At 45.5% G+C, this 14341-nt stretch overlaps 1 protein-coding gene and 1 non-coding gene across 5 annotated transcripts in view; both read right to left on the minus strand.

Moving 5' to 3' along the window:
- Positions 1–14341, minus strand: part of LOC118378436 (transcription factor 12-like) — a 99092-nt gene that overhangs the window by 7325 nt on the left and 77426 nt on the right. For all 4 annotated transcript variants that reach the window (XM_052462287.1, XM_052462288.1, XM_052462286.1 and 1 more), the window contains 3 exons: positions 14186–14256; positions 7268–7373; positions 4010–4086 (listed from right to left, as the gene is read on the minus strand). In XM_052462287.1, coding sequence (XP_052318247.1) covers positions 4010–4086; positions 7268–7373; positions 14186–14256 — 254 coding nt within the window. The remainder of the gene's footprint in view (positions 1–4009; positions 4087–7267; positions 7374–14185; positions 14257–14341) is intronic.
- Positions 7013–7095, minus strand: LOC127907439 (small nucleolar RNA SNORD35). Its single transcript, XR_008064413.1, has one exon. It is a non-coding gene; the product is annotated as a small nucleolar RNA SNORD35 (small nucleolar RNA).

Raw genomic sequence — 14341 nt, forward strand, 5'->3', positions numbered from 1 at the left:
GGAGGACCGAGAGAGAAGAGGGGAGGGGAGAGAAGAACAGGAGAGAGGACAGAGCAGTTTACTATAAGCACATTAGGACAAAAAAATGGAGGACATTGTGATTTTATGGCGTGATCTTGGAGTGAAAAAACACCACAGGGATAATAAAAGCATAAAAGAAAGACACTCAAAAACAGATGAAGATAAGCCATTTCAACCTGAGGAGGGGCACAAGGGATGCATGTGTTCATAACAGACAAGCATCCTCATTTGTATCTATAGAAACTGATAAACGGGCTGGCACACCACTCATTTGGAGCACCATGACTATTCATTTGGTATTAAAGCATCTTATGCTCCTAAGCTGATTACTGCAAGCTGAAATGTCAAAATAGAAATAATAAACAACAATAAAAAGCATGGCAACAAAACATTTTAAACTCCAATTAAATGGAACGGAACGGTGGCCAAGCTGGTGAAAGAAAGAAAAACAACTAAGGATGTGAAAAGGTGTCAAACACTGATGGGTAAAGTCTCCATCTAAAGGACAGGAGTACCTCGCATACATCCTTTAAGAATGACATGGCATCCTGGAGATGCTCATGAAGCTGCTGATGGACTCGAGTTTTCTGCCAAAATCAGATAGAACAGGAAAGCATTTGAGCACAAATAAACAGTAGTGGAAGAGCCAGAGATAGTGTCGACTGAGATAGAGGGACGGAGAAAGTGTAGACTGAGATAGAAGAACAGAGATTGTGTACTCTGAGATAGAAGGACAGAGATTGTGTAGACTGAGATAGAAGGACAGAGATTGTGTAGACTGAGATAGAGGGACGGAGAAAGTGTAGACTGAGATAGAAGGACAGAGATTGTGTAGACTGAGATAGAAGGACAGAGATTGTGTAGACTGAGATAGAAGGACAGAGATTGTGTAGACTGAGATAGAAGGACAGAGATTGTGTAGACTGAGATAGAAGGACAGAGATTGTGTAGACTGAGATAGAAGGACAGAGATTGTATAGACCAGTGGCTCCCAAACTTTTGGGGAACTCTGTCCGGTTTTCAACTTACTCTTGAAATGTCGAAATTGGGTAGTGCATCGTCAGTATTTATTTTGTCATGTCAGTCATTGCATACCTTAGAGAGCTTTTTATAACTTGTCAGAAATGTCCAGATCAACTAGCCCATGTCAGATAACGTTCTTTAGCTAGTAAGTTGAAAACGTGTTAACCCTCGCAAGGCTGCAGGCCCAGACGGCATCCCCAGCCGCGCCCTCAGAGCATGCGCAGACCAGCTGGCCGGTGTGTTTACGGACATATTCAATCAATCCCTATACCAGTCTGCTGTTCCCACATGCTTCAAGAGGGCCACCATTGTTCCTGTTCCCAAGAAAGCTAAGGTAACTGAGCGAAACGTAGCACTCACTTCCGTCATCATGAAGTGCTTTGAGAGACTAGTCAAGGACCATATCACCTCCACCCTACCTGACACCCTAGACCCACTCCAATTTGCTTACCGCCCAAATAGGTCCACAGACGATGCAATCTCAACCACACTGCACACTGCCCTAACCCATCTGGACAAGAGGAATACCTATGTGAGAATGCTGTTCATCGACAACAGCTCGGCATTCAACACCATAGTACCCTCCAAGCTCGTCATCAAGCTCGAGACCCTGGGTCTCGACCCCGCCCTGTGCAACTGGGTACTGGACTTCCTGACGGGCCGCCCCCAGGTGGTGAGGGTAGGCAACAACATCTCCTCCCCGCTGATCCTCAACACGGGGGCCCCACAAGGGTGCGTTCTGAGCCCTCTCCTGTACTCCCTGTTCACCCACGACTGCGTGGCCACGCATGCCTCCAACTCAATCATCAAGTTTGTGGACGACACAACAGTGGTAGGCTTGATTACCAACAACGACGAGACGGCCTACAGGGAGGAGGTGAGGGCCCTCGGAGTGTGGTGTCAGGAAAATAACCTCACACTCAACGTCAATAAAACTAAGGAGATGATTGTGGACTTCAGGAAACAGCAGAGGGAACACCCCCCTATCCACATCGATGGAACAGTAGTGGAGAGGGTAGCAATTTTTAAGTTCCTCGGCATACACATCACAGACAAACTGAATTGGTCCACTCACACAGACAGCATCGTGAAGAAGGCACAGCAGCGCCTCTTCAACCTCAGGAGGCTGAAGAAATTTGGCTTGTCACCAAAAGCACTCAAACTTCTACAGATGCACAATCGAGAGCATCGTGGCGGGCTGTATCACCGTCTGGTACGGCAACTGCTCCGCCCTCAACCGTAAGGCTCTCCAGAGGGTAGTGAGGTCTGCACAACGCATCACCGGGGGCAAACTACCTGCCCTCCAGGACACCTACACCACCCGATGATACAGGAAGGCCATAAAGATCATCAAGGACATCAACCACCCGAGCCACTGCCTGTTCACCCCGCTATCATCCAGAAGGCGAGGTCAGTACAGGTGCATCAAAGCTGGGACCGAGAGACTGAAAAACAGCTTCTATCTCAAGGCCATCAGACTGTTAAACAGCCACCACTAACATTGAGTGGCTGCTGCCAACATACTGACATTGACACTGACTCAACTCCAGCCACTTTAATAAGGGGAATTGATGGGAAATGATGTAAATATATCACTAGCCACTTTAAACAATACTACCTTATATAATGTTACTTACCCTACATTATTCATCTCATATGCATACGTATATACTGTACTCTATATCATCGACTGCATCCTTATATAATACATGTATCACTAGCCACTTTAACTATGCCACTTTGTTTACATACTCATCTCATATGTATATACTGTACTCGATACCATCTACTGTATCTTGCCTATGCTGCCCTGTACCATCACTCATTCATATATCCTTATGTACATATTCTTTTCCCCTTACACTGTGTATAAGACAGTAGTTTTGGAATTGTTAGTTAGATTACTTGTTGGTTATTACTGCATTGTCGGAACTAGAAGCACAAGCATTTCGCTACACTCGCATTAACATCTGCTAACCATGTGTATGTGACAAATAAAATTTGATTTGATTTGATTTTTTTGCCCATGTTCGAGTCACTCAAATATCACACGAATACACATTAGACATGGTAGAATGTATAGAATTGCAAGACAATTTGCTTTAAAACTGCAAAAATGTTCTCTGCACCCTATTAGAAAATGTGATGAATAGCAGGAAATAACATTTTGTAGGTTTAAAACGTATTTCCACAAACAAGAGGGTGTGAACAGTGCTTGTGCACATAGAAATAGACATGGCATGCACGCGCGTACGCAGGGGGGGGGTGCGCGGGATGTTCCCCAATGCTGGAGTTTGGGAACCCCTGGTGTAGACTGAGATAAAAGGACAGAGATAGTGTAGACTGAGATAGAAAGACAGAAAGAGGAGAGTCAGACAGAGACAGATATATGGTAACTAATCATTGTGTCAGGCAGCATCAAAACTGTGGTCCTGTGTAGATAATAACTCCTGACCCCTCGTCCTCTCCTCCCACACGTCCCATCCCTCCCACACATTCGCAGTTCACACTGATCATAGATTTGGTCGCTTCACAAAAATCCCATTGTAGGTGGCATTCAAATATAGTGGGTAAATATTTATCCCCACAGCCGATGGTGTGAATGTGTGATGTGGGCGTCAGGCGGCGTGGGGTGAAAACGGATCCCAAGTCGTGTTTCTGGTCCGCAGGCAGCTAGAGCTGGAATCCTGGAGCAGTGGTGGTTCAGTCAACGCAACAGCTGCCAGGTTCCCCAGCCCCCATAACACCAGCCCCCCCAACCCCACGGAGTAGGGGACAGATGGCAGGAGACACGCCCCAAGGGACGGTTATTGTTCAGCAGCACCCCCCCAACGCATTTGTCAGCCAAGAATCTTCATGTAATGCTACCCTGCCCTACGTGAGAGAACCTATCTACTGTGTGCTTGTCCATTAAAATGTGCTCAGGGTGTGGGGGAAGGGAGGAGGGGGAGGCAGGGAGACTTACCAGTGAGTGCAGGGAGTTCTCATAGTTGGGGGAGGAGGGGCTCTGTCCGGCTGTACCACGCGACCATTGGTTGTTACCTGAGAGAGACAGAGCGGGAGAACCACAGTTATCCACCTGACATGGTTGATTCAGACATCCCAACATGGCCAATGATTAGAGACCTGCATCCTGCTCCACTCTACAGGGACTGACTGACTGACACACTGCACATCCACATCCTGTCTGGTCTCTTGTTGTTATGCTGTGAGAGGTATTTTCAGCATTGGGGCTCAGCTGCATCATTTCCTGGTGACTGGGCTGCATCCTGCAACATGAGCCAGGTCCGTGGGTGGAAGGCCCCAACATACACCAGCACACTGGGACATGGCCTACATGTACATCCGCTCATTAATGAGCTAATAGCCCAGGGAACAAAGTGAACAGTGATAAGAGGCCCGGCTGGGACCGAGGCTGTCTTCCACTGACAGAGTGATTCTTCCATGTCAAAAGGACTCCCTTACTCCATCCAATGAGCCAGAAAGTTCCAGAAGGCTCTAGCAAGGCTGCACTCATGGGTGCTCCTCTTGTCCGCTGATCTAAGCCCGATGTGATTGGCTTCCAGGGTTCACGACACAAATATCCTCTGACCAATCACATGCCAAGCTGAGGTATAGTGTAACAGTCCAACAGCTCCGTGGCTTGCCAAAACACACAGGCCAAGACAGACTCCGAGACTTGACCTGAATTAACTTTCCATTCTGAGATTCTAGAGACAACCAAGAGACGGCAATAGTCCAAACAAATGGTGGAAACATCTAATTAAGGAATTCCATTCTGTCCCAGACTGGGTGATCTCTAGAGCACATTTGAATTTGACATTAAGCAGAGGGGATCGCAATGTGTGGGAATGGTTATAATCAGTACATGAAATGTGCAATGGCACATACAAAACAAATCAACTCAATTTGATTAGTGTGAAACTAAAATAATCTGCGTACCAAATTGAGGTATCCAATGCAACAAAATATATTTTTATTTGTCTCTTTATCTTAGCCAATGTTGTGTGAAATATTCCAACTAACAAACAACAGTGCACCAGGAGGTAATCCATTACACCAAGCCTGTTGTGTGCACATGAGAACAGTTCAAGTCTCCTTAATCGATTGTGACAACGAGGAAACCTCCCAGGTTATTTATACTGGGCTGTGTTAGTGGGCCAGCCCCAGCTATGGGCCCTCACTATACCGCCTGGTCTCCATTACTGTGGCAGGAGGTCAACACTCAGCCCACGTACTCTAGCATACTCTACAGATGGATACATTGTTTAGCTTACCTCTCATTCTCTCATTTAGGCTGTTTGTCAAAACCAACAGCAGGCCCCATTTTCTCCCTGTTCTCCTCTCAAATGGTATTTCAGTATTTGAGAGAGAAAGATCGGGAACTGGGAGATTGCTAGCTAATGTTAGTTTGTTTCTGACAAACACTAGGATTACATATCCACTTGACCCGGGGAACTGTTTTCATCGATTCATCGTCAGAAGTGTCAACTAAGCATTAGTCGTCTTCTGAAAGAAAGTCTCTCCACGCAAAGGTCCTGGAAAAGCCCGGCTTTAATTAAGAGGCTATTAAAAGTAACTTTGGAACAGGAAATGAGGGAGCCTCTCTGCTCAACCTCAGCATTTCCCTGGCGTGAACCAAACAGGAAGTACTCATAACTAAGCCTCCCTGGGCCTCTGGTCCCCACGTGGAGGAGAGGAGGAGGAGAAAGCTTATTGAACACACCAGCCAGAGTTGAGTTGAGCAGCACCAGGGTGTATATCTGTGCCTGCCTGGTTAGGTTATGAAAGTAGCTAATCCTAATGAACAGATGGAGCAATTTGTGGTTAATCTGAACATCATGCCAAATCATGCCCCAACTGATCTCGAAGTAATGCCCCCTATTCTAATTAACAAACTTCAAACAAATAAATGGATATTAAATCGCAAAACATGAAACAAGAAATTCATTTTCAATCATCCCGGTTGCCCTTTTAAGCTACATTACATTACATTTTTATGGAGGCGTTCTATTAAACTAATGGCAACAGATTTGGAAATGGACTTTTGGGAAGGGTTTTGGACAAAGGCAGATGTTTATTCATATGGAAAGTCATGGATGTGGAGTATTTGTTTTTTGAATTTGTAAATTGAACAGAAACTGTAGATTCACTGAGGATTATTGTAAAGAGAAACTCTGTTTCACATTGTAACAAAAGTTGGTGCCCTTGGTATCATGTTGTATCATTATTTGTATAACAAAACAATCCACACCCAAATAACCACTGTACCTGCTTCACAATCTCCAGGTGACAGGAACTTCACTGATAAAATCTAAATGGCTGTTGGCATTCTATCCCCGTCCTCCCAAGTAGGGCATGCTGCCCTGAGGCCTGGCTGGCTGAGGTGTAAAGAGGGTGCGTGAGGGGTTGACATCCCTCTGTGTGAAGCCAATATAACCCTCCTCATCAGCTGAGTCACTGTCGCTCCACGGGCAGAAAAATGAGGCCCTTTGCAGGCCGGGCCATGGGGAGAACAGCTGTCCACAGACCAGAGGAACAGCTGAGGACGAGGGGGGCATACGTGGAGACAGCTGTCGCCACTACATCACCACAACTGCCCACTAAAACTCTCTCTCTCTCTCTCTCTCTCTCTCTCTCTCTCTCTCTCTCTCTCTCTCTCTCTCTCTCTCTCTCTCTCTCTCTCTCTCTCTCTCTCTCTCTCTCTCTCTCTCTCTCTCTCTCTCTCTCTCTCTCTCTCTCTCTCTCTCTCTCTCTCTCTCTCTCTCTCTCTCTCTCTCTCTCTCTCATTAAATGTCCCCTCCATATTGCTCTGCTACTTATAGAAACTGATTATCTGAATTATCTGGTAGAATGAATGCAGTGACTGAGAGGAGAGGATGTCAAACTCTAAGATAGTCTCTTGGGCCCCTTCAGCAACTGAAGAGAGCTGACTCCTTATCACTATGTAGCTGGGGGTTGTCTGGGGAAAACTGCATCATCTGTCGCCATGAGGCAATGTCGTCAAAGTCAGAGACTCTGAAAACCATTGTGAGATAAACATCACTTGCAATGTATAGAGGAAGCAGTGCGAATGCTCTGAGGAAGCAATAACCAACATCTCTCCATGGCATTGGTTTAGGCACTAGTTCAGGCTGGTATATTACTATAGTGCAGTAGATCAGAGTGCAGACTGATGTTCTACCTGCCCTGCCAGAGGGGGTGCCGGTGGTCACCACTGTACCTGCTGAGGCAGCAGCACCTGCTGTGCCAGTCAGGGGCGACGGAGATCCTACAGGGGTGGAGGGGTTGGATGGAAAACTACTGCTGGTGTGGTCAGGTGAGTAAATCTGTGGAGAGAGAGGGGAGAGAGAGAGGGGAAGAGGGAGAGGAACGGAGGGGAAAAGAATGAGGGGGATGACAGAAGGAGGGAGAAAGAGAAAGATCTGTCAGTAAGGCAGAACATGCAGCTCTTTAAAATCACAACCTATCGTTTCCCCATACTTTTTATAGCCTGTGTCACCATCTTTCTGCCGGCGCACGGCCGAAATTGGCTCATCAATTCTGGGGGTTTTCCAACCAGGGAGCCCATAAAAATGTTCAGAGCATACATATGGGCCTTTAACGGTGAGCAGTGGCTTCAGTGAAAGCAACAAAAGAAAAGGGTAGCGCAAACCATATTCACTGCGACACCTGAAGGCTCTGACCAGTCAGGTGTCCTCCTCCAACTCTGATTAGTGTTGTTTTATTTAGATCTCCCCCACTGGCCACAACATAGATCATATCGTACAAATACTGTATCTACAGTAATATGGCTGATACACTATTAGAGGAGAAATTCAAAGTCTTTACTTTGGGGGGGGAAACAGGAACAAAGTGGTTGAAATCCTTTACAGCTAAAGTGGACTAAAATCTGCCCTAAATCCCATTAATATCTTTCTAACATGGTGCTATATAACTCCAGTATAAACCCAGGGTGGAGTGCTAGATAAGGGAGGTGACGAGAGAGGGAATGCCCAGCCATAGACAGGGAGAAATACAAAGGCCAGTATTAATCCCCCAATAGTGATGGAGCGGAGGGGGTTATCCTGAATGATCTGCACCATCGCACCTCTCCATGCTAGACCACGCCCTGAACTGAGCCCCAGTGAAGGGAGAGAACAACTAAAAGTGGAAGATTAGTATACACTCAAATCGGACCAGTTGAGGTGTCATGTATGGACTATAAAAAACAATGTCTCCTCAATGGCAGAAGAGCTCTGTTACCATACCGTAGCATGTACAGACCTTCCACTGTGTTTGTGGGGAATGTAAAGCTTGGGTCAATGAGGTTTTAGGGCGACATGACTATCATGAGAGAGAGCAAGAGAGAGAGCGAAAGAGAGAGCGAGAAAGAGAGAGAGAGGATGATGTGATTCTGAAGCACACAGATTATATCTTTAAAACTTTCACGGGGATTTCATTTGTTTAGAGAAATGCTGGATTAAAGCTGACAACACATCCCTGATTTGTTCCCTTTAAGAGGATAGTTTGTGCCATAATGGAAAGTGTCTCCCAGTAAACCAGGGTATTAGAGGTTTGATTCCCATTAATTAGCAGAGGCAGTAGATCCAGAAGGATTTCTCAGTCCTCCAAGTAAACATCACATCCTACTCATAGGAAACCGTTTAACTTCAGTAAACACAATGGAACGCCGTTATTAATAATCTTCTCTTTTAAGCTTGATCACCAAGCTTTTGTGTTTCAATCAACTTTTGAAAATCCAAGTGGTTTGGCTATTGCATGTCACTCCGTGTACCAAAAGAGATGTTTTTCCCTGTGGGGATTTACACATGCTTCTTCTTCTCTATTCTTTTAAAATCACATTTCTCAGTCAAAAGGATTTGTCACTGTTCAGTATCTTTACCCTGAGACACTCAATCCTGTTGAGAAGTAATGACCATCAACTGTGATCACGAGTGTATGTCTCAAATCAATGGGACTCAAAACGAATTAGCCAATATCTCTTCTCTTTCCAAAGCAGGCCGTCTATAGCCGTGACTCCTGACCCTGCAATATACAACGGGCCATTCTTCTTGTCCCGGGCTACTTCTGCTGTATTCAAACTGCAACACGACTCATTTTACCAACAACAAATGAGGCTCCGCCTCCTCATCGGTCACGCTCCCCCGGGCAGCGGGGGGCCAATAAGCATGGCCCGTTTAAAAGGCCGGAGAACAAAAGGCCCACAAAGGGCGGCCCGCAGAGTTGAGCCACAGCAGTTAGGAACTCCCTTTGCTCCCCCTGGCCTCCCCACCCCTCTCGTCTCACCCCAGCCCAACCGTGTCCATTTCACTGCAGCTTTGTCATGCTAATAGAATTGAGTCTGCGAATACAAAAATACTTAATTTGTGATTATCATACACACTTTTCTCTTTCGGGTGCGCACCACTGAGCCATAGCACTTCCCAAATGTAAACCCATTACGCTTTTACACATCCTACTTCTCTCACTTTTTGCTAGAAATAAAAGCTATTGTCGGTTTCATTTCTCTGAGGTAAGATACACTTTATAGTCAAAATGATGTCGACTCCCCTTCAAAATTAGTGGCTTCGGCTATTTCAGCCACACCCATTGCTGACAGGTGTATAGAAATCGAGCACACAGCCATGCAAACTCCAAAGACAAACATTGGCAGTAGAATGCCCTTGGGGTGGCAGGTAGCCTAGTGGTTAGAGCGTTGGGCCAGTAACCGAAAAGTTGCTAGATCAAATCCCTGAGCTGACAAGGTACAAATCTGCCCCTGAACAAGGCAGTTAACCCACTAGGCCATGGGTGTCAAACTCTGGCCCGTGGGCCAAATTTGGCCCGCGGGGTAATTATATTTGGCCCGCGAGACAATACCAAATTACTACTAGAGCTGGCCCGCCGGTATTATACAGCGCATTCACCACTAATACTACGAATCCCATAATGCTCTGCTGTTTTCGCGCGCCAATCAGGACAGGACCCAGAAACGCTCTCTCCTCTGTGACAGTAGTCATAGCAACATAGACGCTACAACTGTCAGCGAGCTAACCCTTCCCAAAAATGGCGAAAGAAAGGCAGAAAACAGGAGCTTTCTGGACAAGTGGGAGGCAGAATATCTGTTTACATATGTAAAAGACAAACCTGTTTGTCTTGTTTGTGGAGTCAACGTGGCTGTAAGTAAGGAGTACAACATTAGACGACACTATGAAACGAAACACCATGACAAATACAAGGACCTGGACATGACTCAAAGGAGCCAGAAAGTAGAGGAGATGAAAAGAAGTTTGGTTTCACAACAGAATATGTTTAAAAAGCCACATCACAAAGCGAGGCTGCTGTAAAGGCTAGTTATATAGTGGCAGCAGAGATCGCAAAATCAGCCCGGCCCTTTAATGAGGGAGAGTTCATGAAAAAGTGCATGATGAAGGTTTGTGACCTCGTATGCCCAGAGAAAAAACAAGCATTTTCAAACGTGAGCCTGAGCAGGAACACAGTAGCTGATCGCACATGTGATCTTGCCACCAATCTGTATGACCAGCTGATGGAAAAGGGAAAAGATTTTGTTGCGTTCTCCCTCGCTGTGGATGAGAGCTGCGACGCATCTGATACTGCTCAGCTGTCAGTCTTCATCCGTGGAGTGGACTCAAATCTGTGTGTTACGGAGGAGCTATTAGGATTCAAATCAATGCATGGCACAACCACAGGAAAGGAAATCTTTGAGGAGGTTTCCAAATGTGTAACTGAAATAAAGCTGCCGTGGGATAAACTCGTTGGATTAACGCCAGATGGTGCGCCAGCGATGTGCGGTAAAAAGAGTGGACTGGTGGGCATGGTTCGGGAGAAGATGCGGGAAGAGAACTGTGCAGGTGAGCTAACTGTTTACCACTGCATCATACATCAGGAAGCACTGTGTGCCAAAGCCCTAAAGATGGAACATGTTATGACCACAGTAACACAGGTAGTTAACTTTATAAGAGCCAAAGGTCTAAATCACCTCCAGTTTAAATCTTTTCTGGAGGAGTGTGGTTCGGTATACGCAGACGTGCCGTATCACACAGAGGTGAGATGGCTAAGCAGAGGAAAAGTACTGAACAGATGTTTCGAGCTGCGTGAGGAAATATGTCAATTCCTGGAAACCAAAGGGAAGGATACAGCAGAGCTCCGGGAGCAAAAGTTCCTGTGTGAGCTGGCCTTTCTCTGTGACATCTCGAGCCATCTCGATGCGCTGAACCTGCAGCTTCAGGGGCGGGGGCGCATCATCACAGACATGTACGCTGCAGTGAGGGCCTTCAAAACTAAACTGTGCCTGTGGGAGAATCAGATGCTGCAAGGAAACCCTTGACATTTTCCCTGCTGCCAATCCATAAAAGCGCAGATCTCTACCGCCGTGTTCCCATGCGCACAGTTTGCTGAAAAACTCAGTGTTCTCGCCGCTGAGTTTAGCCGGCGATTTGCCGACTTCGATGCCCAGAAATGCAAGTTTGAACTGCTTAGTAATCCCTTCGCAGTTGATGTGGAAAATGCACCAACCAACATCCAAATGGAGCTGATTGAACTCCAGTGCAACGACACGCTGAAGTCAAAGTATGATGCTGTGGGCGCCGCACAGTTTCCACGGTTCATCCCTGACACAATGCCTCAGCTCCGCACCCAAGCTGCTCAGATGCTCTCCATGTTCGGCAGCAACTTTTCTCCTCGATGAAGATGACCAAAACAACTCACAGGAGACGTCTGACTGATGAACATCTTCACTCGATACTGAGGATTTCTTCAGCTCAGAGCTTGAGCCCAGACATTGATGAACTAGCATCCAAGAAGAGATGCCAGGTATCTGGCTTGGGCACATCAGATTAGACCAGTGTGCAATAATTAACGTTTTCTTTATGCACTTTTTCTTGCTACAAGGCATGGGCTTGAATGGTTGATTGATTTATTATCATTTTATTTGTCAAATTATTAGCCAGTGGAAAAAGTTGATTTTGGTATTTAAATCAGAAGGCTGCAAATAGAAAAGAGGCATACAATTTTTATTTAAATTTTATATATTTAATAAATGAAAGCCATTGATGCGTTTTTTCATTTGAAATTCGATTTTGCATGTCTCCACTATTAAATTATATATTGTATGGTAATAAGCGATGCTTGTTCCATATTCAATGTTAAAGCAAAACTTGTTTGGGTCCATATTAAAAGGTTAATTTGTTCAATGTTGGCCCGTGACTTTGTTCAGGTTTTACATTTTGGCCCACTGGGTATTTGAGTTTGACACCCCTGCACTAGGCCATCATTGTAAATAAGAATTTGTTCTTAACTGACTTGCCTTGTTAAATAAAGATAAAATAAATCAAATACTGATGAGCTCAGTGACTTTCAATGTGGCACAGTCATGCCACCGTTCTCAACAAGTCAGTTTATAAAATGTCTGCCCTGCAAGAACTGCCCCAGTGCTGTTATTGTGAAGAGGAAATGTCTAGAAGCAACAATGGCTCAGCTGCGAAATGCTAGGCCACACAAGCTCACGGAATGGAACCGCTGAAGAGCGAAGCACGTAAAAATAGTCTGTCCTTGGGGACAGCACTCACTACAGAGTTCCAAATGACCTCTGGAAGCAACGTCAACACAAGAACCGTTCATCAGGAGCTTCATGAAATGGGTTTCCATGGACGAGCAGCAGCACACAAGCCTAAAATCACCATGCACAATGCCAAGTGTCGGCTGGAGTGGTGTAAAGCTTGCCGCCATTGGACTCTGGAGCAGGGAAACACGTTCTCTGCAGTGATGAATCACGCTTCACCATCTGGCAGTCCAACAGACTAATCTGGATTTGGCGGATGCTAGGAAAATGCTACCTGCCCCAATGCATAGTGCCAACTGCAAAGTTTGGTGGAGGAGGAATAATGGTCTGGGGCTGTTTTTCATGGTTTGACGAAGGCCTTAGTTCCGGTGAAGGGAAATCAACACTACAGCATACAATGACATACTAGACAATTCTATGCTTCCAACTTTGTGGCAACAGTTTGACGAAGGCCCTTTCCTGTTTCAGCATGACAATACCCCTGTGCACAAAGCGAGGTACATACAGAAATGGTTTGTCGAGATTGGTGTGGAAGAACTTAACTGGCCTACACAGAGCCCTGAACTCAACCCCATCTAACACCTTTGGGATGAATTGGAACACCCAACCTCACTAATGCTCTTGTGGCTGAATGGAAGCAAGTCTCCGCAGCAATGTTCCAACATCTAGTGGAAAGCCTTCCCAGAAGAGTGGAGGCTGTTATAGCAGCAAAAGGGGGACCAACTCCATATTAATGCCCATAATTTTAGAATGAGATGTTCAACAAGCAGGTGTCCACATACCTTAGGTCATGTAGTGTATATTAGGCCGGATTACAGATGAGTTCTGAGAGTTATTCAAATGAGAAATAATCAGTAAGAGGAGGGACAGAAGAGCTCTCTGTGAGGTTCTGTGGCTGTTGAAACCAAGAGGGCTCTAACTGGAAGGAGGACATACTCATCCTCAGTAGCACAAAGGTTTATGAGTTACTGTCTGTCAAACATGATCAAAAATGGAACAAATACCAAGGCTGGATTATTCAAACTGGTGCGTAATGTTTTTTTTTTTTTTTTTTACAATTTCCTTTCTTGTATACTCAGAGATTAAGTCTACAATTATCCAGGCTTAGGCCCAGAAACAACTGCAAACACATCCCTCTGGGCTTATATAATCAGCATTCCCTATAGCACTTAATACCCATCGTGACCACCGAGGTCACTTCCTTTACAGACTGAAGAGGGCCATTAATATAATGCATCTCAATTTAACACAGGAATAAAAAATATATTTGATATTAAAGTGAGTGGAGAAGGTACTGTAGTCAAGAACACAGGATGCACACCCAGAGAGGGGACCAACCTAGAGGGGATATCCACGGAGGATTCCTAACCATCCATGTAAGCCTAACGCCTCAATCAAACTGCCATTCAGAGGGAGAGAGTGCAATTTTAAGTGCTGCATGGATTGTGCCTCCATTTACCAGTAAACCAATAGGGCTTTACTCCCAACAAACAACCTCTGTGGATTTGTAACATGGTTTCTATCTCTTTTGAGGCTTTCCCATTTACCCAGAGGACAACAGGGGTGTGCTATACTCACCGAAGCCAAAGCTTTGCCCAGTGCATCTCCAGTCTGCTGGCTTCCAGTGGCATTCCCCCGATTTGCAGCAACTACAGAAACAAGGAGAGGACATTTATAACACAGAGCATAGATTAAAGAAGAGAACATCATTATAGGAATTTATCTCGCCTATTA

Source organism: Oncorhynchus keta, chromosome 14 (assembly GCF_023373465.1).
Source record: "Oncorhynchus keta strain PuntledgeMale-10-30-2019 chromosome 14, Oket_V2, whole genome shotgun sequence".
Taxonomy (NCBI): Eukaryota; Metazoa; Chordata; class Actinopteri; order Salmoniformes; family Salmonidae; genus Oncorhynchus; species Oncorhynchus keta.